This window comes from Cibotium barometz, chromosome 10, assembly GCF_041138505.1.
Source record: "Cibotium barometz isolate CiBa-2024 chromosome 10, ASM4113850v1, whole genome shotgun sequence".
Taxonomy (NCBI): domain Eukaryota; kingdom Viridiplantae; phylum Streptophyta; class Polypodiopsida; order Cyatheales; family Cibotiaceae; genus Cibotium; species Cibotium barometz.
Genome location: NC_141055.1, coordinates 45,122,625 through 45,145,202, shown reverse-complemented (window position 1 = coordinate 45,145,202; position 22,578 = coordinate 45,122,625). Strand labels below are relative to the sequence as shown.

Genomic DNA, 22,578 nt, shown 5'->3' with positions numbered 1-22,578 from the left:
GGAAAGTGCATGCTTTATTTTACTAAAACCTTCATCTTTATCATAGCCCCAGAACAAAGGAGAATCATACATTTGACCCAATTATGATGTTCACTCCATAGGCATTCTTTTGTACAATCCAAAGGCATTCCTGTTTTACCTCTGTGTCTGAAAAACCCAAATGACATGGCAAAAGCTTGTCGTATCGAAGAAGTAAGTCGCCTGGAATAGACACAATACCCTGCTGCATATGTGCCCCATTAGGCATCACCTCAGGATAAGGCAACTCAAGCCTTCAAGAAAGGCACATTGATGAATGGTAAAACAAGGAATTTTGTGAATGGATGACTAATATACAGAGTTGAAATTTCAAAGTATATCTTCTATTACCAAAGTCCTAGGTTCCGTATGCAAATTACCATGGGCAATGACTTTACATTCAAAAAAAAAACACGGAAATCCCAGATTCCCCATTGCCATTTGCTAGGCAAACAAAACAATGTCCATGATGCCATTGGCCACTTCGACAAATTAGAAACCACCCATGGTGTACCACTCTCGCTTATGCCTCCACAGCAGCTGGTACTGAGCTGAGGTCCAGTTCATCAAGGGCCAGACCCAAGCTCCCTAAGCCTGTATCTGATTTAAGCCCCAAGCTTCCACCCTGCAAGTCAAGGTCCAGTATTGACAAGCTTAGGATTATCTTAGACGAAGCCAGCTGACAGCTTCAAAACATACACAAAGACAACAGGCACATAGCCTTGTGGGGAGGAATGAAGGCTCCCATGGCAGGGACTCCAGCTCCCCAGCCTCTCTCTCTCTCTCTATCTACACACACACACACACACACATACATGGATCATCTACAGAAACCAGAAAAGTAAACCTCCTCAGAGCTAACCCATATTCTCACCTCTTGACTCATTCTCAGCTCTTCGGCCCGTGCTGCAGCCTCGGCTTGAGCTATTCTTTGCCGGAATGTCTGAGCCATCTCCTCGGCCTGGAAAATTCATCACAATAATCTTAATGCACAAAGCTCATGCACAAACACACTAGCAAAATGAGCTTAAGAAACACAGCAAAGCTCACCGATTCATATACAAGTGATGGATTACGCAGCATGTCTCCAGGTGTCGGTTCCAGCTTTTTGGTCGACAGACTGATCCTTCCCCTTTCACGGTCTTGACTTAGAATCATGACCTGTTTCAAGGACGGTATCGCTAAGACATTCTATTAGACCAGGATCAATATCAACCATATCCAAAAAATTGTGTTACATCCACTCTTAACCATTTTGAAAGAGAGAGAATAACTTAATGGGAATCACCTTAAGCTTATCACCCGGTTGCAGAACATTCTCAACATCTGTGATCCTGTCATGGCTGATCTGACTGATGTGCAGCAGGCCACTTACACCTCCCATATCAATGAAAGCTCCATATGGTTTTACACTTTGTACCACACCTTCCACTACAGATCCTATGCCCAATGAAGTCTGATTCTCCACCAGAGCCTTCTTGTTGCTTAAAACTAGTCGTGTCTGCTCTTCATCAACCTCCATGAACTTGAGAGGAATGATTTTGTCAATCAAGTCCTCAAAGCTTGTCTTCTACAAAAATGGGAAAGCAATAGATCTGCTTTAGCTTGATGAGAGATGCGTGTGTAAAGCATCCAAAGCAAAATTGACCACTAAGAGCTGATGAATAGAGATGCTCACCGAAGAGATGTGGGAGAAGGGTACAAAACCCCTTAAACCCTCAATATCTACTACAACACCGCCTCGGTTTGCCGCAAGTACCTGGAATCCATTCAACAATCAGTGGTGCATACAAAGTCCAAATGCACAAATACCCACGCTCCCTTATGGCTAGCACTAGTATGGTCCAGCTAGATGAAAGCATTCAACTTCACTATGAATGTGCTTAAGATAATAGAAGGGATGTCTCCAGCCATTTTATTTCGAAGAATCAAAACCGCTATCTTATGAAAGCATGTAGAACGTGCAGATGGTTTAAAACACAAGTGCAGTAATCTATAATCAAGAGGACCAATGCCGTGTTTTAAATCTTTGATTTCTTATTAATAGTCAGGTAGTGCCAAGTAGGCTGCAAGTTACACAACCAATTTAAAAAAACTCTACAAGGTGTTACATCCCAAGCCCAAGGCCGGTTAACAAGACTAAGGCCAGTTGTGGGCATGTTGATTTTTTGGTCTGATTTACCTGCTCTCATAGCTCCAAATTTGGGGAGAGCAGGATCGACCAGGTGTGGGCATGCATGCAACCAGCAAAAAGCAACTAGGCACCATAATTGTCTTGCTAATCACAGTTCATGCTAGCAATTTTTGCCTAGTCGCTTGAATTTCTAGCCATTAATCAGCTTTAACCTACAATGTGCATACTCAAATTCATCTCAGCTATCTTGCTCTCATCCGTCCCTTTCTTGTTGCTTTTCTTCCTGGTCCCAAATGTACTTGTATTTATTTGGTACCCATCAACTAGGCACAAAACGATGATCAAAAAGCTAAAAGAAAAAAATTACTAGGCACAAGGAGGACTAACCCCAGTGGAGGATGATATGCCTTCAAATAATGAAAAGAAGACTGTTTGTGGCAGCTTGTGGGCCTATTTTTTAGTTGATTCTTTCAAGGGTGTACAGCCAAACTAGCTGAATGAGTGCACAGAGCGGAAGCAAATAAGCACTAGAGTGTGCTGAGCAGAGAGTGCAAGAGAGAGAGATATGGAGCAACTATGCTGAATAGCAGAGGGAATCGCTGAACCGAGAGCGACGATACCATGAATGAGTGCACAAAGCAGAAGCAAATAAGCACTAGAGTGTGCTGAACAGAGAGTGCAAGAGAGAGAGAGATATGGAGCAACTCTGCTGAATATACTGAAGTCATAGTTGTTACGAGGCGCGCCTCTAACAGTTTGAGGCGTACAACTACCTAATCGAGGCGTCCACACACACACACACACACACACACACACACCACCCCAAAAAAAAAACAACTTTTTTTTTTGCTGGTTTGTGTCTTTAGATGGGGGCTTTAACGGCCCAAGGCAGCCCCTCTCACACACTCTCTCTCCCTCATTCTCTCCCTCCCTCCCTTAAGCCTTTCTCAAGACCCAAAGTTCAAAGTTCAAAGTTCAAACTTCAAACACACTAGGATGATGATGTTTTTTATACCCACTTTTGGAGCTCTCTCTATACTCTACCGGTTCATTTCAGTTCATTTCATTTTACTTTGTAACCTTGAATCTTGATGATGTATCCAGATGATGATGATGGACTATTTTGGTCTCATAGGTCATTTTGGCCTTTTACAGACGTTTAATACAGCTTTCTTTCTTTCACACTCTCTTTCCCTCTCTCATACACACCCTCTCTCTCCCTCCCTCAAGGCTCATACATACACACTCTAGTCTCTCTCTCTCTCTCAACTTTCACTATATATATATATATATATATATATATATATATATATATATATATATATAACAGACGCCTCTAACACACCTCTAACGTCTCTAAAAAATACGAGTCTTTCGAAGCGCATACCATACCCGCCTTGTACATAATGCCTCTAACGCCTCTAACAACCTTGACTGAAGTGATACAGTCCCAAGCAAGAGATAGAAAGTGTCTCATAAGTGAGGGACCAAAAGAAAGACTAGGCAAGATGAAAAAGTGAGAGGCCAATCCACCTATTTATAGGTAAGAGGGGCTGGCCAACTGGACATGATAAACTGGCCGACTAGACATGATGTAGCTGGCCGACTGGGGAAAATACATCCAGGTTGGGAAAAATCCCAAAAAAATATATAAAAAAGGGGTGGCCAGCCCACAATCAAGGGCCATGAAAAGGGACCAAAAGGGACACCAAATATGGGCAGAAACTGGGGATGAATGTGCTAACACTAGCAGCCAGAGTCACAGGAGCATGAAGTTTCTTAAGAACTTTAGCAACCATGGAAGATGGTTTACCAAATGCAAGGGGGTGAGCAATAAAATCAGCCACAACTCTATCAGAAAGCCATGCTACGTGAACAGGGTTTTGTCTAAACACTCTTTGACTTCACCATCCACAGTCACTTTGCATAGAAACCATAATAACTATAAAAAGAGCATCCACGATGCTGAAAATATAAACTCAACACTTGTGACACCACACTAGGGCCAGAATGGGCCGACCCCCACTTCGATATCTTTATTACCAAGGAGAATTTCTCAGTACACGAAGCTCTGGATGCCTAGCTCTTTGTACTGGATAATCCCCCATGGATAATCCCCCATTCACAAAGCTCGTACATCTTCCAACTCCCGGGCGTCATGGCATCTTCCAAAGCTCGTCCACACATGAAAACTGGGAAATGTCCAAGCTAGTGGCACTACACTCAAGCAATGGGCGGAGGTGTCAACACATTAGTTGCCCTAAGGGCAGAACAGCCCACTTTTTTTTTTTTTTCCGAGAAAAGATCCTTTCATTAGTTATGTAAAAACCGCCCGTAGGGCTACAAAAGAGATCTCTCCTGCTCCTAACAGAGAGAAGAGCAGTGAATACATCATGGCAGCCCGGGAGACTCTCCCTAGGTGCTGCAAAATACAAGCATCAGTCTAAAGAACTGAGCGGCTAAATCATACAATAGGGGGGGGGAAGAGCCAAACAGGTGGCCTGTAGTGCCAACGGGGGGATCCCGTGTGTAGGGTGTAGAACGGGCCGCAGCGCCAAGTGGTGTGAAAGGCCTGGCGCCGTAAGATCGCCTCATCCGAGTCTCCCCGGATGCGGTCGTACTGTCCTCGCAGGGTGTGGATCAACTCCTGCCAAATCCCCCGAACAGTCTCTGCTGGTGGCTCTAATCTCCCCTCAAAGGCCGTAAAGCACCGGGCCCTCCAAGTGAACCAGATGGTGAGGCTGCTGAGGAACTCCCATCGTAAATCCCTCTCCTGTGTCCAGCTGGCGGACGAGAAATCCGGTGCCGGAACCAGGCGAGGCTGGCCCCTAATAAATCTGATGGCCTGACTGCCCTGCTCCATCTCATAGCCCATAGCAGGCCCTGACGAAGTCGACCAAGCAGCGGCACCCCACGTAAACATACCCTCTGGAGAGAGGGGGGCCAGAATACGCAGCATCCGCAGCCAAATCTGCTGTGCCTGAGGGCAGTCCCAAAGGCAATGTCTCTGTGTCTCCATAGGGTGGCCGCATCGGACGCAGGCCGCCGGAAGACCGCTGTAAACAAGCCAAGTGCCAACTGCTGAGCCCCTGTGGGCGACCAGCCACTGAAAAGCCGAGATCCTGCGGGCCTGTCGACTAGCCCAGAGCCGAGCCCAGAAATCCTCTAGGAACTCTTGTGATAGTCCCTGCAATCGCCAATGCCCCGCTGCCGCTGGAGAAACCAACAGCCCACTTTACATCCGTTTGCACATTATAGGGCTATATGCAGCCACCACTTCCTTCTAGCATTCAATCTCTGCAGCCTAATCACCCCAATACATTGGTTTCTGCATCCTATGCCACATTTGTAAACAATTGTACTCAATTTCGAATGGCAGCCAGGTGTTGGACATGTCATCTCCAACCCATTTTATGCCACTTTTTATCTAGATATTTATCTGATGTAATCAGGGACTTGTCCCATATTTTTCAGCTATTTTATTATAGCTTAGTTTTAGGATTTTTTAGGCATTTTATCATTTGTCCAAACTAGTAGCTTTTTTGCTACATCCGACTAGGTCTACAGATATGTATATAAGCACGGACATTGTTCATTCATAATTCAATCAATACATTTCAGATCTTGGCTGTCTACTTTCTCTTGTTTAATCTCTACTTGCTTCCACTTCATACTCACATATTCTCACATGGTATCAGAGATCTTGTGCTTCCACAGATCAGCAAAGAAGAGTTTTCAGCCTGCGTTTTTTTTCCTCTGCTTCTTTGGTGGCTGCATTTTGGAGATCTACTTCGAGCACTATCAGTGTCCAGTCAAGACCCGGCACTTAACATGGTTCCGGACCACCTAGTCAGCTCTTGAAGAGCAGCGACTAATGCAACTATGCCCAATGCGATAAGCCAATGCCGGCACGCTGAGCTACACGTCTGCCTAAGCTATGGGGAGTTAATCACTCAGCTCATCAACTCTGTACTCAACTATCCCCTCAGTTCCTTATCCTCCAATCCACACATATCTGAATAATCCACACTTTCCTGCTTACATCCATCCGGTTACTACCCGTTTCCAAGAAACCGTTACAAGGTTGTTACAAAGCAAGAAGGCTCAAACCATAATAGTTTGTTACACAACAGGATAGTCTAGGCAGTGACTTGGGTGGCAACCAAAAGGGTTGGTTGGCTGCCAACACCAAGCGATCACGATGGACGTTGCGCTAGCAGCGAAGCCCACAGTTGTTGCTCTAAAAACATTTTGCATTTGGACTGCCTCTAACTCCAGACCCTACAGTCCAGACAGTTATGGCTTGTTCCATCCGCCTTTTTTTGGTTCTGCTTCTATTGCGATGCCCCCTGATACAAACTTGATTGGGCGGGCTTGGGTATACCTTGACTCATAGGCCCTTTTCCTGTTGCTCAACCACGCATGCTCCAACCCTATCCTTTCATCCGCCCTTCTAAACTGCACGTCTATGTGAAACCGATCCCGTCAAGTGGGAAAGACTCCGTTGGACACCCACACGCTTAATAGCACAACTTTAAAACCACAAATTTGAAATGGACAACTTAAAACAACTTGAAATTTAAATGAAATGAAATGGAAAGATGGACACCAGCACTGGGGCCGGAACGGGCCGACCCCCTCCCCCTCAATATATGATATATTTATTGGGAGTTTTTAATAAATACAATGCTCCATGGGTTCCAAGAACCAGATAATGTCCATGTACATATGAAAACAGTACCAAACAAGTAGGCTCGAGGTCGAAACTTGATGTAGAAGCTCGAAGCAGTACGACCACTAGCGTGGTCCAATCTCTACGGTCCTGTGCTTTCACTAGACTCCGCGGAGAGCGCCTCACTGGTGTTCCGAGACCACGCACAAACAGGCACTCTCGTACTAACGCCTGGCTCTCCCGATCTCAGCACCTTTGGACCGAGGTTCGCCAATATAGCTTGGACAACCCGGCACCGAACGGGTGTTGGCCGAGCGGGATGAATCCTTTATCAGATTTAAACATAAAATACTTTACTCAAATCTGAAAATCACTTACTTGTAGATGGTTGATAGAAAACCAATACTTGTGGTATGATGAAGTCACCCAGGTGATGCGAAGTCTCCTTGTAGAACACCAGTGGAGAGGATGTACCACCACAAAGGACACAGCCGCCTGCTGTGAGAGAGAAACATCCACTTGCAAGTGAGGAGAGAGACATGGCTGCTGATTGGAGATGGAGTGCACAACCTCTTGCCTGATTGGAGAAGGAGTGCACAGTCACTTGCAGCCTGCTGGACAGTAAGAGCAACCACTTTGTTGAGATGGCACAGTTGCCTGCAGGAGAGGAGCTGTAGAGTGAGGCGTGGCCTTCAGATGGTGGCAACCAATTCTGTGTAGGCAGAGCGTGTGATGGGCGCCTGGCTGGGAAAAGAGAAGCAGCCGCCAGTAGTCAAGGTGTAGTTGCCTGTATGTGAGGTGAGCAGCCGCCTGTAGTACAGTACAGCCAGCCGCCTGGGAGAGAGAGAGCAGCGTGGAGTAAACAGCCGCCTGTAACAACTCTCAGCCACCTGTAGAGGCAGGCGCAGCCAGCAGCAGCCAAAACAGTCGCCTGCAAGGTTCAAGCAGCCAACTGAAGATTAAGCGCAACCACCAGCACTCGCCTGGGAGCAGAAGCGCATACAATTCAGCAGTCGCCTGGGGTAAACATGCGCAAGGAAGATGGTCGCCGGGTGATCTTACGTAAAAAGAAAGAAGCGAATCATCCCCACGCTTGAAGGGGGAAACCTTTTTAATAGAAATTAAAGTGAAGTTACCACTGAAGATTTCTACGCATGCATGTGGGTGGGGAGTTTGGGTAGGTGACCATGCCCACCCCCACACTCACTTAAAGTGGGGCTCCCCACCTTGGCCCCTAAGTGGGTGCCCAAAGGGGGTGCCCACTTTTAAATAAATGTGAACACCTAACCTTATAAAATAAGAGGTTAGAGATAAAATAATAAAAGCAACATGTGCAACATACTTACCACCTGTTCACATGCACCAAAACTCGTCAGAATACAGAGCAGACTTCACGACTCACTGGCAGGCGTCCCCGCTCAGTAAGTAACACGTCAAGCAGGCAAACACACAAATACATGTCATGCGAAAACAGTTTCAAGCATGCAAATCATGTGTGCATGTGCAAATAGTAACATGGACATATCTCCCGTTCATGGAACAAGTACAAAATATCTGTCGGCACAAAACTGGCAGGACATAAAAACATAAAAACCTGGTCTTCCTATGGAGTGACAGTCCCATAGGTAAGACACAGTTCCAGGCACGAGTCTCCCTATGGTGTGACAGTCCCATAGGCAAAACACGGCACGAATACTGGCTCTTCCATGGCGTGACAGTCCCATGGATCGAACACAGTCCAGGTCATACACGGGTGGCACTGGTCTGGCTCCCGTCCATACGACACCATCCTGCTAACACACGGGTGGCACCAGTCTGGCTCCCGTCCATGTCAGCAAAATACTGGCCTCTTCACATGAGACACCGGCCTGGCCTCAAGTGAACGAGACGCAAAAACTGGAGATGGACCAAATGGTCGGCCAATTGGTGACATCCCCCTGGGCTTCTAAAGAGTTGACCTCAACTGAAAAGCCTCAAGATATGCCTGCAACAATTGCGGATAATCTGCAAAATAATCCTCAGTTACCCATTTGGCATCAATAGGCAAATAATTCTTAAATTTCACAAGGTATCTCCTGGAAAGCTTTCCTGCAGGTAGCTTTCTCTCCTTGTGAAAAACAATCTGTTCTGGCTGGAGGATCTCCTCAAGCTCTTCAATCTCTGGCGGATCTTCTGTGACAGGCTCATCAGGATCTGGCCCCACATATTTCCGAAATAGACTCACATGAAAAGCATTGTGAATCTTCCAATGACTAGGTAGAGCAAGCCTGTAGGACACTTCATTGATCTTCTGAATCACCTTGAAGGGTCCATAATAGCGAGGAGAAAGCTTAGGATATGATCCTTCTCGTCCTGGCCTCTTCTGAAGCCTAGCCTTCTCAAATTTCAGCAATACCCAATCACCTTCTTTGACTTCCATGTCCCTTCTATGCTTGTCAGCAGCCATTTTATGCTTATCCTGAGATCTTGCAATGGCTGTCCGCACTTGACCAAAGGCAACATCCAAGTCACGAACATATTCATCAGCTGCAAATATCTCATCCTTTGTTCGAAGGATGGGTGGCAAGACCACTCTGCCATAAATAATCTCAAACGGAGCCTTTCTTGTGAAAGCATGGATTGTATTGTTGTAGGCAAACTCAACAAGTGGAAGATACTTCTCCCATGCACTCTTTTGATCTGCCACATAACACTTCAACAAATCCAACACGGCTGAATTTGCAGCTTCACTTTGGCCATCCGTTTGGGGATGATAAGCTGATGAAAACTCAAGCTTAGTACCCATATTATCAAACAAAGCCCTCCAAAATAGGCTTGTAGTCCTGGGATCTCTATCCCCAACAATGGATTTAGGCATACCATGATGCTTGAAAATATTAGCAAGAAAAAGCTTTACCGTATGATCAGCTTTGATGGTTTTCTTGACGGGCAAGAAATGAGCTTGCTTGCTAAACCTGTCCACAATAGTCCAAATAGCATCATTCCCATGCTGGGATCTAGGCAAATCCATAATAAAATCCATCGTGATACTTTCCCAAGGTTGCGAGGGAATAGGCAATGGCTGAAGCAAACCTGGAGGCTTTTGCCTATCAAATTTTACCTTTTGACAAGTAATACATGCACGCACATAAGCCTCAATGTCTTTATGCATGCTTGGCCAAAAGAAATACCTCTGAATCATGCGAGTAGTAGGCATAATACCTCCATGACCAGCATAAGGTGGAGCGTGACATTCGTCCATAACCTTTGGACGCAAATCCTTCACCACACATAGGCAATTATCCTTCATGAGATAACCCTCGTTGATAACATAAGAGGCATGTGAATGACCAGCCATCAAATCAGTCCATATATGGCAACAATCAACATCCAAATGATACAAATCTCTCATAGCAGATAGATCTCCATGAGAGGCCACTGAGACTGCAGCAACATAAGGCCTCCTAGATAGTGCATCGGCCACCACATTTTTCTTTCCTGGAGTATGCACAATCTGAAAATGAAACATGGAAAGAAAATTTGCCATTCTCATCTGCTTCTCTGAAAGCTTGGTTTGAGATAGAAAGTATCTCAAGCTTTGATGATCTGTCTTGACTACAAATTCAGCCCCAAGAAGGTAGTGTTTCCAAATCTTTAAGGCGTGAATTACAGCCAAGAGCTCTTTCTCATAGATATCCATATGAAGCTCAGCATCATGCAAACGACGGGTCTCGTATGCAATTGCATGCCCTTCTTGATTTAGGACAGCTCCTATGCAATCACCACAAGCATCACATTCAACCACGAATGACTTGTGCAAGTCAGGAACAATCAATACTGGACCACATATGATCGCATGTTTGAGCTGCAAGAAAGCATCCTGTTCCTTTGAAGTCCATTTGAAAGCAGTTTTCTTCTTCGTGAGATCATGTAGAGGAGTGGCAATCATAGCAAAATGCCTTATGAAACGCCTGTAATATGAACATAATCCCAGAAAACTACGTACTTGATGTACGTTTTGCAATTCGGGCCAATTCCGAATAGTCTCGATCTTTGCAGGATCCATTGTAACTCCATCTTTGGATACAATATGTCCCAGATAATGAATCTCTGAAAGGAAAAACTCACTTTTCTTAGCATTGACGAAAAGTTTATGCTTCCGCAACTCTTCGAACACTATGACCAAATGAGTTCTGTGTTCCTGCTCATTCTTGGAGAAAACCAAGATATCATCAAAGAAGACTCCTGTAAACTTGCGATGGGGTCGGAATATCCTATCCATCATACGATTAAAGGTAGCAGGAGCATTGGTGAGACCAAAAGGCATTACCAAGAATTCATATAATCCGAAGGCTGTCTTGAATGCAGTCTTATGGACATCTTGTGGCACCACGCGTATCTGGTGATAACCACTCTTCAAATCAAGTCTGCTAAAGCAAGCTGAACCATCAAGCTTATCCAAGATATCATCAATACGTGGAATTGGGAATCTGTTCTTGATGGTAAGCTTGTTCAAAGCTCTATAGTCCACACACATACGAAATGATCCGTCCTTTTTTTGAACAAGAAGCACAGGAGAGCAGTAAGGTGAGGAACTGGGCTGAACCAAACCTTTCTCTAAAAGTTCATTTACCTGCTTCATAATTTCTTCTTGTTGTGCAGCACTCACTCGGTATGCGGGTTTGTTAGGTGGAGAACTACCTCGCACAAGATCTATGCGATGATCTTCGGGCCTTTGGGGAGGTAATTCACCTGGCAACGAGTCAGCAAAACAGTCGTTGAATGCATTAAGAAAATTCAGCCTATCATTAGACATAGCATCCACATTTTGATGATTTGGCACAAGACTATCACGCACAAAAACCAAGTACGCTGAAAGACTCTTTTTCATTGCTTTATTAATTTGGATGTGTGATACAACTGGGATGGAATCCCCTTCTTTGCCAGCATCAATAAAATGCATGCGGCCTTTATGCATAAAAGAAATCATATTGGATTTGTAGTCTTTGCGGGGCTCAAGCCTATGATGCCACGGCTTGCCCAACAATACATCACATCCATTCAATGGAGCAACTAAGAAATGCTCATTATCAAGATAGCCCTGTATATGGATGCGCAACTTCCCTATCAAAGGGGTAACCTGCACCTCTTTGCCAATAAATGCAGCTTCAGCTTCAATCTGAGGTCCCATATTTTCAACCTCAATACCCAATGCAGCTGCCATTTGCATAGAGATGAAATTGTCAGTTGTACAGTCATCAAACATGAAGAGTGCGGGCTGATCCTTGATTTGCCCCCAAGCCTTGCAAACCATACGCTCTTTTGCATCATGACCTGTATTTCCTTGCACATCAGGAACTGCATGAACATTTGCTTTGGTGTGCTTGTCCTCGTGCTTTGATTTGCGATCTAGGCATTGCCGAAACATGTGGTCTTTGCTACCACAAGAAAAGCATTTTCCATCCGTAGCATATTGCTCTCTTTGCTCCGGGGTTAAGCCGAATTTGTTCTTTCTTGGGCCCTGTTCTTTAGATGTGTTATTTTCAGCTTTGCCACCCTTGTAAGGCTCCCGGAAGTTCTTTTTAGGTGGCTGTCCACCCTTTTGCTGATTTGGGACAGCCTTGTCCTTCCCCTTGGAACCTCCTTGATCCTGCTTGATCTTGAGCACCAATTGCTCCGTAGCAAGAGCAGAAGCTGTGAGTTGTTGCAACGTATGTTTCGGGTGCAATTCAATACCTAATCTATATGCTGGTTGCAGTCCAGAACGAAACTTTCTCTTTCTTTCATCCTCTGTGATTTGCATGAAGGGAGTCACTTCCAGCAACACTTTCCAAAATTTGTTAACATACTGTTGCACACTCTCATTATCTTTTTGTTCCAGCCTGTCCCACTTTTGAGTGAGAGTTTGCTCTGCATTGGGTGGCAAGAACTGAGCATAAAATCTATCCTTGAATTCCTTCCAAGTAGAAATGGGATCCTTGGTGATCTTTTCAGTGATCCACCAATGGGCAGCAGTCCCTTTCAAAAACATGCTAGCATGGCGCACCTTCGACTTTTCTGTAAAGTCCTCATCGCTAAAAGCAATGTCGAACTGTGCCACAAATGCTAACACCTTAGAAGCATCATGTTCACCATGAAAGACATCAAATTTGACAGATTTATCACCTGCTTTGAACTCCTTGAGCTTCCTGGCATGAGGCTCATGGCCTCTCTTTTTCTTTTCCCCTTATCCAACGGGGTAGCCCTGTCTGCATGGGCTCCATGGGCCGTCATAGAAGCTTCATGGTCACGGTGGCATGTGCTCCACGAACTCGAAACTCAGATGCATGTGACTTACCTGCATATGGCATGGTTTCTCCATGAGACAACTTAGAAGGCAAAATTTTTCTGGTAGTAGACCTGTCACCATGAGATACATATCTTGCATGCATGTGACTTTCGTGCCCTCCATGAGCACTGGCATACATATATCTGTCAGGCTTAGTGCCTTGGGGAGAGGATGCATGTCGAGAGGTGACAGTCACCTCTTCCTTTTGCATAAAAGATTTCAGCCTTTGGGATGCGGGATCTCCATGCTTCAAACGAGGTGGATTTCTGAATTTCAGCTCTCCGTCATCCCCCTCTTTGATATCACCTTTGCGAAGGAGATAGGCAAGTGCCAACTCCCTTGGTTTCTTGCCGACTTCACGAGCCATTTATTCAAAAGTTACATCAACCATAGCATCAGCCTTCCTGGCTTCAATAGCACTTTGCAGATGTGGATCTTCATGCAAAAACTTTAATTCTTGCTCTTGAGCCTGCAAAAGTTTTCTCATATGTTCCATTTCAGCCCTCATAGCATCAGGCTCTTGTTCAAGCATAACTGTCTTTCCTGGAGACAGTTGACCCTTGGATTCACTTTCAAGAACCCTTTCAAGGGGCTTGTGTCTACCTCGCAGGGCATCAGACCCACGAGAGGCACTAGAGGGACCCCTCGAATTAGGCACTTCCAAAGGGTTGCCTTGGCTGTCCATTGTGTTCAAAGTTTGCTAAAAGCGGGATGTCCAGTACACAGGTTCGTTTCCCCACTAGGAAGAGGGAAACAACCGTGCTCTGATACCAACGAAACCGATCCCGTCAAGTGGGAAAGACTCCGTTGGACACCCACACGCTTAATAGCACAACTTTAAAACCACAAATTTGAAATGGACAACTTAAAACAACTTGAAATTTAAATGAAATGAAATGGAAAGATGGACACCAGCACTGGGGCCGGAACGGGCCGACCCCCCCCCTCAATATATGATATATTTATTGGGAGTTTTTCATAAATACAATGCTCCATGGGTTCCAAGAACCAGATAATGTCCATGTACATATGAAAACAGTACCAAACAAGTAGGCTCGAGGTCGAAACTTGATGTAGAAGCTCGAAGCAGTACGACCACTAGCGTGGTCCAATCTCTACGGTCCTGTGCTTTCACTAGACTCCGCGGAGAGCGCCTCACTGGTGTTCCGAGACCACGCACAAACAGGCGCTCTCGTACTAACGCCTAGCTCTCCCGATCTCAGCACCTTTGGACCGAGGTTCGCCAATATAGCTTGGACAACCCGGCACCGAACGGGTGTTGGCCGAGCGGGATGAATCCTTTATCAGATTTAAACATAAAATACTTTACTCAAATCTGAAAATCACTTACTTGTAGATGGTTGATAGAAAACCAGTACTTGTGGTATGATGAAGTCACCCAGGTGATGCGAAGTCTCCTTGTAGAACACCAGTGGAGAGGATGTACCACCACAAAGGACACAGCCGCCTGCTGTGAGAGAGAAACATCCACTTGCAAGTGAGAAGAGAGACATGGCTGCTGATTGGAGATGGAGTGCACAACCTCTTGCCTGATTGGAGAAGGAGTGCACAGTCACTTGCAGCCTGCTGGACAGTAAGAGCAACCACTTTGTTGAGATGGCACAGTTGCCTGCAGGAGAGGAGCTGTAGAGTGAGGCGTGGCCTTCAGATGGTGGCAACCAATTCTGTGTAGGCAGAGCGTGTGATGGGCGCCTGGCTGGGAAAAGAGAAGCAGCCGCCAGCAGTCAAGGTGTAGTTGCCTGTATGTGAGGTGAGCAGCCGCCTGTAGTACAGTACAGCCAGCCGCCTGGGAGAGAGAGAGCAGCGTGGAGTAAACAGCCGCCTGTAACAACTCTCAGCCACCTGTAGAGGCAGGCGCAGCCAGCAGCAGCCAAAACAGTCGCCTGCAAGGTTCAAGCAGCCAACTGAAGATTAAGCGCAGCCACCAGCACTCGCCTGGGAGCAGAAGCGCATACAATTCAGCAGTCGCCTGGGGTAAACATGCGCAAGGAAGATGGTCGCCGGGTGATCTTACGTAAAAAGAAAGAAGCGAATCATCCCCACGCTTGAAGGGGGAAACCTTTTTAATAGAAATTAAAGTGAAGTTACCACTGAAGATTTCTACGCATGCATGTGGGTGGGGAGTTTGGGTAGGTGACCATGCCCACCCCCACACTCACTTAAAGTGGGGCTCCCCACCTTGGCCCCTAAGTGGGTGCCCAAAGGGGGTGCCCACTTTTAAATAAATGTGAACACCTAACCTTATAAAATAAGAGGTTAGAGATAAAATAATAAAAGCAACATGTGCAACATACTTACCACCTGTTCACATGCACCAAAACTCGTCAGAATACAGAGCAGACTTCACGACTCACTGGCAGGCGTCCCCGCTCAGTAAGTAACACGTCAAGCAGGCAAACACACAAATACATGTCATGCGAAAACAGTTTCAAGCATGCAAATCATGTGTGCATGTGCAAATAGTAACATGGACATATCTCCCGTTCATGGAACAAGTACAAAATATCTATTGGCACAAAACTAGGACGACATAAAAACATAAAAACCTGGTCTTCCTATGGAGTGACAGTCCCATAGGTAAGACACAGTTCCAGGCACGAGTCTCCCTATGGTGTGACAGTCCCATAGGCAAAACACGGCACGAATACTGGCTCTTCCATGGCGTGACAGTCCCATGGATCGAACACAGTCCAGGTCATACACGGGTGGCACTAGTCTGGCTCCCGTCCATACGACACCATCCTGCTAACACACGGGTGGCACCAGTCTGGCTCCCGTCCATGTCAGCAAAATAATGGCCTCTTCACATGAGACACCGGCCTGGCCTCAAGTGAACGAGACGCAAAAACTGGAGATGGACCAAATGGTCGGCCAATTGGTGACACTATAGAACGCGCCTCCGGGTACTTTGCCTTAGCCCTTTTCGTTGTATCTATGGCCATGCCGGCCACAATGGCATGGGACTTTGTATATTCTAGAGTGATGGCGTCGTCTTCAAAGATGATCTGTTATGGCTCTCTTGGCTCTCTTCTCCCACCTCGACTCCATTTCCACCCATAGGGTGGTATGCCTAATGATTCTGACCTTGACACCCCCTTTTCTGTGTCTGCTTAGTGCTAGGTGACTCCATTGGTGAGGGGCACTAGCAATGTTGCTCTTTGAGTGAGCTGTTGCCTCCTCACCCGGATCCACGAGCCATAAGAGCCCACTGCTTCCCCACACGGCTCTAGATCCGAGGGAGGGACTTCAGCCGCTACTGCCTAGGAGCTCCTCTAGCCCGGACCTGCCACCTTAGGCACTTCCAACTGGCTCATGAATTTAGCAATGTCATCCCAGTTGGAAGCCTCATGGCACCCGCCTACCGTGCCGTCTGGACCAAATTTTGCATACATCTAACGGTGGTCTCCTTCCAGACACTTAGGCTATTCTGGCCCATCTCTTCTTGCCATTCCCGTTGCATGTCCTCCCTTGACCTCTTATCTCTTTTGGCCCAACTTTGGAAGTCTTGAAGCATTTTTTCCTTGGACTGCACTTCCTCAGCATGGGATTTCTTCATAGCCTCCATCGGATCTACCAAAGCAATATTTAGCTCGTTTAAGGTCATCTTTCCGCCTTTGCCTTTGGTCACTCTTGTGGGTGTAGTTGCCTCTTCCTTTTTCAGAGCCTTGATGGTCTTGCCATCTTGTTTTTGTTGTTCTTTGAATTCTTCGATCAGTGCCTCCAGTTCTTCTATCTAGACTCTGAGAGCGCTCATCATTTGTGACATGTGAGAGGTTAAGACCGTAGTAATCACAACCTTAGTCTACACTTAACTGCACTTAATGATGTTTAAGAGACAAACAGATTGGTGTCAATGCAATGCAGCTATATTAGATGAATGAATGATGTTACAATGATGATCCAAATGGATCTGTAATGCTGAATATGCTGCCTATATGCTGTAAATGCGGGCTGAACTGCTGTCCACTCTTTCCCTTGTCTCCTGGAAGGAAACGCTGAAGGGAACTTTGGGAACAGAGGCTGAATACTGATGAATGATGAAAACGCAGACCTGAATGGCTGAACTGGCTGCGTTTTGCTGATGCTGATGCTGAACTGATGTTGCGTTAACTGAATGCTGATGGAGATGCGTTAACTGAATGCTGATGGAGATGCGTTACACTTCTCAGCCTTCCTGGAGCAGAAACGCTGAGGGACTGAGTGCTGAATGCTTCAATGATGAACTTGCTGCTGTATGCTGATGATGACAGGCTGAAACGCTTGATGATCCAGACTAGGATGCGCTTCCGTGATGAGCCTGCTGATGACTGAATGGATGATGTGCTGAATGGATATGCTCTTCTATTTATATGCATAAGGGCTGCTGGTCGGCCAGCCTAAATGCAGTTGGCCAGCCTACTGAATGTCCACGACTGCATAAATAATGCCACTAATAGCATAAATGCTAGTCGGCTGATATAAAATGCCCATAAAATGCCTGAATAAATCATGATTAAAAGCCTGATGATTCCTGATGATGCTAATGATGCTAGAATGAAGCCATGTCACTGTACACCCGACTGGTGTGCACGTGACATTCCCCGCTGCTAAACTGTTGCTGGGTGTATACCTGGCAACCTTCGACTCTTCTGCGATCCTTCTCCTCCGAACCACTGCCCCCTTCTGTCTTCTGCTGGGACTGAGGCCGTCTGCAGGAGTGAAATCCTTGAGCCAAGACGCTATGTACTGCGGGAACTGAATGGCAACTACCTGAGTCACCCCTGACCTGTTCCTGGAAACCTTTCACCTACCATCTCCGTCGTACCTGAAGCTCTGAACCTCCTGAGGCGATGTTGGAGCAAACTTCCGTCTTCTGTGGAAGAGAAACTCCCTGCTGCCAGTTGAAGCCAAAACTTATGTGCTCCTTTGATGATGGATGTCCTTCTTCCCTGAGAGTTCATGGGTAACATGTATGCAGAACTGACTGCTAAGATGACTGCTATGATGACTGTGATGCAAGCCATGTGCAACCCTATATGCTGTGCAAGAATGCAGATGGATGGGTTACTGATGCAGACCTAAGGGAAAATCCCTAAGGGGGGCTTGCAAAATTTTGAGAACTGGGTTTAACTGTGCGGAAGCGATAAAAATGATGACTGACTGGATGACTGATGAACTGAACATGCTCTAAGGCTGGTTACCCTGTAACGCTCTGATACCAATGTGACATGTGAGAGGTTAAGACCGTAGTAATCACAACCTTAGTCTACACTTAACTGCACTTAATGATGTTTAAGAGACAAACAGATTGGTGTCAATGCAATGCAGCTATATTAGATGAATGAATGATGTTACAATGATGATCCAAATGGATCTGTAATGCTGAATATGCTGCCTATATGCTGTAAATGCGGGCTGAACTGCTGTCCACTCTTTCCCTTGTCTCCTGGAAGGAAACGCTGAAGGGAACTTTGGGAACAGAGGCTGAATACTGATGAATGATGAAAACGCAGACCTGAATGGCTGAACTGGCTGTGTTTTGCTGATGCTGATGCTGAACTGATGTTGCGTTAACTGAATGCTGATGGAGATGCGTTAACTGAATGCTGATGGAGATGCGTTACACTTCTCAGCCTTCCTGGAGCAGAAACGCTGAGGGACTGAGTGCTGAATGCTTCAATGATGAACTTGCTGCTGTATGCTGATGATGACAGGCTGAAACGCTTGATGATCCAGACTAGGATGCGCTTCCCTGATGAGCCTGCTGATGACTGAATGGATGATGTGCTGAATGGATATGCTCTTCTATTTATATGCATAAGGGCTGCTGGTCGGCCAGCCTAAATGCAGTCGGCCAGCCTACTGAATGTCCACGACTGCATAAATAATGCCACTAATAGCATAAATGCTAGTCGGCTGATATAAAATGCCCATAAAATGCCTGAATAAATCATGATTAAAAGCCTGATGATTCCTGATGATGCTAATGATGCTAGAATGAAGCCATGTCACTGTACACCCGACTGGTGTGCACGTGACATCATTCGCTTTTTCTTCCAATTTCTTCATGGCTGCCCATGCATGCTCCTTTAATTCATTCTCGGGGATGAGATCCATTGTTGATCCATTCCATAGAACGATCTTTCTCCCCTTCCCTTCGGGTTGCACAGCCGGCTTTTTCCCTTCTTCTTTCAAAACGGCAAATCTCTTTTTCCAGGTTTCAATTTCTTGCCCTGGCTACTCATTTTCCTTGTGCAGCTCCTCTTCTCTGCCGGCGCCTCCTCCGTTGCTACCAGCTTCTTTGCCCGCTCCACCGGTGGCTGGTGCTTCCAAAGCCTTTGCTAGTTCTAGGCCTGCTATCCGGGCTGGATCCAGATTTCCACCTTTGGACTGGTGGGGAGCTAACTGTTTGCAAGAAGGTGTGGGCGCTTGCATTACTGCTATTAGTTTTTCCAGATAAACTCCGCACACCTCCTTAAGGTCATCCACCGCATGACCTTCCCACTGCTCCATTCTCTCCGCATCCAACTCGTACACTTCTGGGAATTCTTATGTGTCCAGAACTACCAATCTGGCTTCTGCCTTCACCAACTCCACTTTATCTGTGTCAACCCTGTCTTGGACGTCTATTATGATTTTGATGTGCTCTTCGCGGATCAAGGTAACTTGTCCTTCCATTCTGGCTTGGTTTTCTATGGCCCTATCCAACTCCTCCTGCATTTGCACAGTCTCCTGTCTTTCCTGGCCATCATCTCCTTCATTTCCTCCATCTCCGTCTCCATTTCTTTACTGGCCTACTGGAGCTCCTTGATCTGCTTTTGCATTTCATCCGGTCGATCTGCTTCCGCCCTTCTCCTGTGCAACTCCTCTTGCAGGGATTCCTGTTGGCTCATCACCATAGTTGTTAAAAAACACGTTTTTTTGAAGGAATAAAAAACGTGTACGTTTTGAAATGTTTTTTATTTGGGTACGCGTTTTTTTGCAGGTGATTTTTTTAAAATGAAAAAACCCTTGGATATCATGCACGCATGTAGTTTTTCGATTGCCACCGCCTGTACGTTCCTTCAATCTTGCTGCCGCCGCCTTCCACCATCCACATAGCTGCCGCCGCCTGCTGCAATTTCTGCTCCGCCTGTTACAGTGCTGCTCCAGTCTTTGTCTTGCAAGCTAAACCCTCTGTGAGCCTGCTCCTAGCTATCTGCTCTGCAGGCAACAACCTGCTCCTGCCACTCTACTGCTCCCACGGGCCACCTGCCCCTTCTGCTCCCGCCTGGCAAGTTGCCTCCCCACCATTTGCTCCCGCCTCTGCCATCTGCAGCTCTGCTCCCACCTTTTGTAATTTTTCCCCTCTTCTATACCCGCCTTTGCCCCATTTGCTCCTGAGTCTTGAAATGGGCCGAACTCCCGATCTAGTGAATGCACATGTAGAGGACCTAACTAATTACAATGAAAGTGGCCAAGGCAGGTGGAGATGCAAATATTGTGGTGACATTTACACAGGGAAGGCTACCCGTATCAAAGCCCACTTGGCTGCATTAAAGGTAAAGGGCATTGCTATATGCCCTAGAGTGCCCAAAGATGTGGTGAATCAGGTACGAGCACAGATGGCTGCAAAGGCTCAAGATGAGGGAGAGGATTTGTCAGGCAGTGGTCAAGGTGTGACCAAAAGGACAAAGGATCAAGAAGAGGAAAGTGAAAGATCAGGTCAAGCTAGGCAAGATGTGGTTTCAAGCTCGGTGCACATCCAAATGCCTGTTAGTGGCACACCGTCACGCCCACCTAAGTTGCCCATTGTGAATGCATTGAAGAGAGGGAGTGTGAAAGCAGGCATCCAAAAGCAAGAGTGGCAGCGGCTACCAACGAGAGAACCAAATTGTTCATTCAATGTGCGTTATCCTTCCTCATTGAAGACAAAGTGATGGACAAGTTGCATGAGGGCAGTGAGCCGCATCGGCTATCAGTGGGAGGAACCTTCATACGAGGCCTAGCTTAGGAGAGAGCGTATGCAAGTAGAGGAGAACATACAACCCCTTAGTGCTACATGGGAGAAATATGGACGCACACTTCTATGTGATGGATGATCAGATGTACATAAAAGAAGTGTGTGACATTTTGGTGTCCTCCTGCAAGGGCACTATGTTCTTAAAGGCTATCAATGCCTCTTTGCCAGGTACAATGGTGACAGGGAAGTTCATTTGGAGACACTTGCGTGAGGCTGTGATGGAGATAGGACCAGAGAACATAGTGCAGGTTATTACAGATAATGGCTCTAATTGTGTCAGTGTGGGCCATATGTTGCATGAGGAGTTTCCAAAAATTGTTTGGACTCCTTGTGCATCACATAGCTTGGATTTGTTGATAGAGGATGTGGGAAAGATGCCATAGGTTGCCAAAGTGTTGGCCACTTCAAAGTTCATTGTCAAATTTGTGACAAAGAGGCCAAAGGTGCTGAACATCTTTAGAGTAGAGAGTGAGCTACAGCTCCAAAAACACTCCTCCACTAGATTTGCCTACATGTTTATTCTAGTTGACAGGGTACTACGAGTTCGGACCGGACTCTTGCACACAGTTGTTTCACGCGCATGGTTTGAGATGAATGAGGTGAAAGAAAGAAGGCCCAAATATGTGAAGTTTGAAACCACTATAATGGGAGATGAAGCCTTTTGGAAGAAGGCTAAAGTGTTGGTGAGGATTCTACAGCCATTCTACAATGTCTTACGCATCACCAATATGGAGGGCAGCAGACTTGGCTTATTGTATGAGTATATGGACAAGATCGATGAATGCATTAACAAGGCACAAGGCTTGGAAGAAGAGGAGTAAGTACATTACTGCATTGACTTGTAAGTTGTATCATTTATGCATAACACCCCTAATGAATTTTAATGTTTTATGTATAATGTTTTAATGAATCAATTAGGGTGACGGATCTTCGCAATACGTGGCTCACTCAATGGGATTGGTTTCATAGACCAATTCATGCTATTGCACACACCTCCATCCTTTATGGAGAAATGATACGCAATTCTTATGTGAGGAGTTGGAGGATGGCTGGAGGGAGTACATCGATGATTTGACTGGTGGAGATGTGCAGCAGTTGAGGATACTAGAGCAAGAGCGCCTAAACTTTCAGAATGGCACAGGAAAATAATTTGGGTCCCCCACTGCTCGCCTACGAGAATGCCAACTTGAGCCTGTGTCATGGTGGAAGAAATATGGCATTGGTACTCCCCATTTGGTAGGAACTTTGTTGCTTGTGATCCTAGAGTGATGGAGTGTTAGTAAATTTTCCTCAACTTCTTAAATCTTCATTTATCGTAGCAGCTTCTAAGTTCTTCTAATTTTTAAATGGCAGAGACGCATTGCCATGAGAGTTCTCTCTCAGGACTGCAGCTCGGGTCCTTGTGAAAGAAACTGGAGTACTTGGACCCTCTTTCACACAAAGAA

At 46.0% G+C, this 22,578-nt stretch overlaps 1 protein-coding gene across 1 annotated transcript in view; it reads right to left on the bottom strand.

The window, feature by feature from the left end:
- Positions 1–287: 287 nt before the first annotated feature.
- LOC147634963 (small ribosomal subunit protein bS1c-like) overlaps positions 288–22,578 on the bottom strand; it is a 30,730-nt gene continuing 8,439 nt past the window's right edge. The window contains exons 3-7 of the mRNA XM_086804224.1: positions 1,697–1,777; positions 1,307–1,588; positions 1,069–1,179; positions 893–979; positions 288–643 (exon numbers count right to left, since the gene is read on the bottom strand). Of these exons, the coding sequence (XP_086660350.1) occupies positions 542–643; positions 893–979; positions 1,069–1,179; positions 1,307–1,588; positions 1,697–1,777 (663 nt within the window). The 3' untranslated portion in view covers positions 288–541. The remainder of the gene's footprint in view (positions 644–892; positions 980–1,068; positions 1,180–1,306; positions 1,589–1,696; positions 1,778–22,578) is intronic.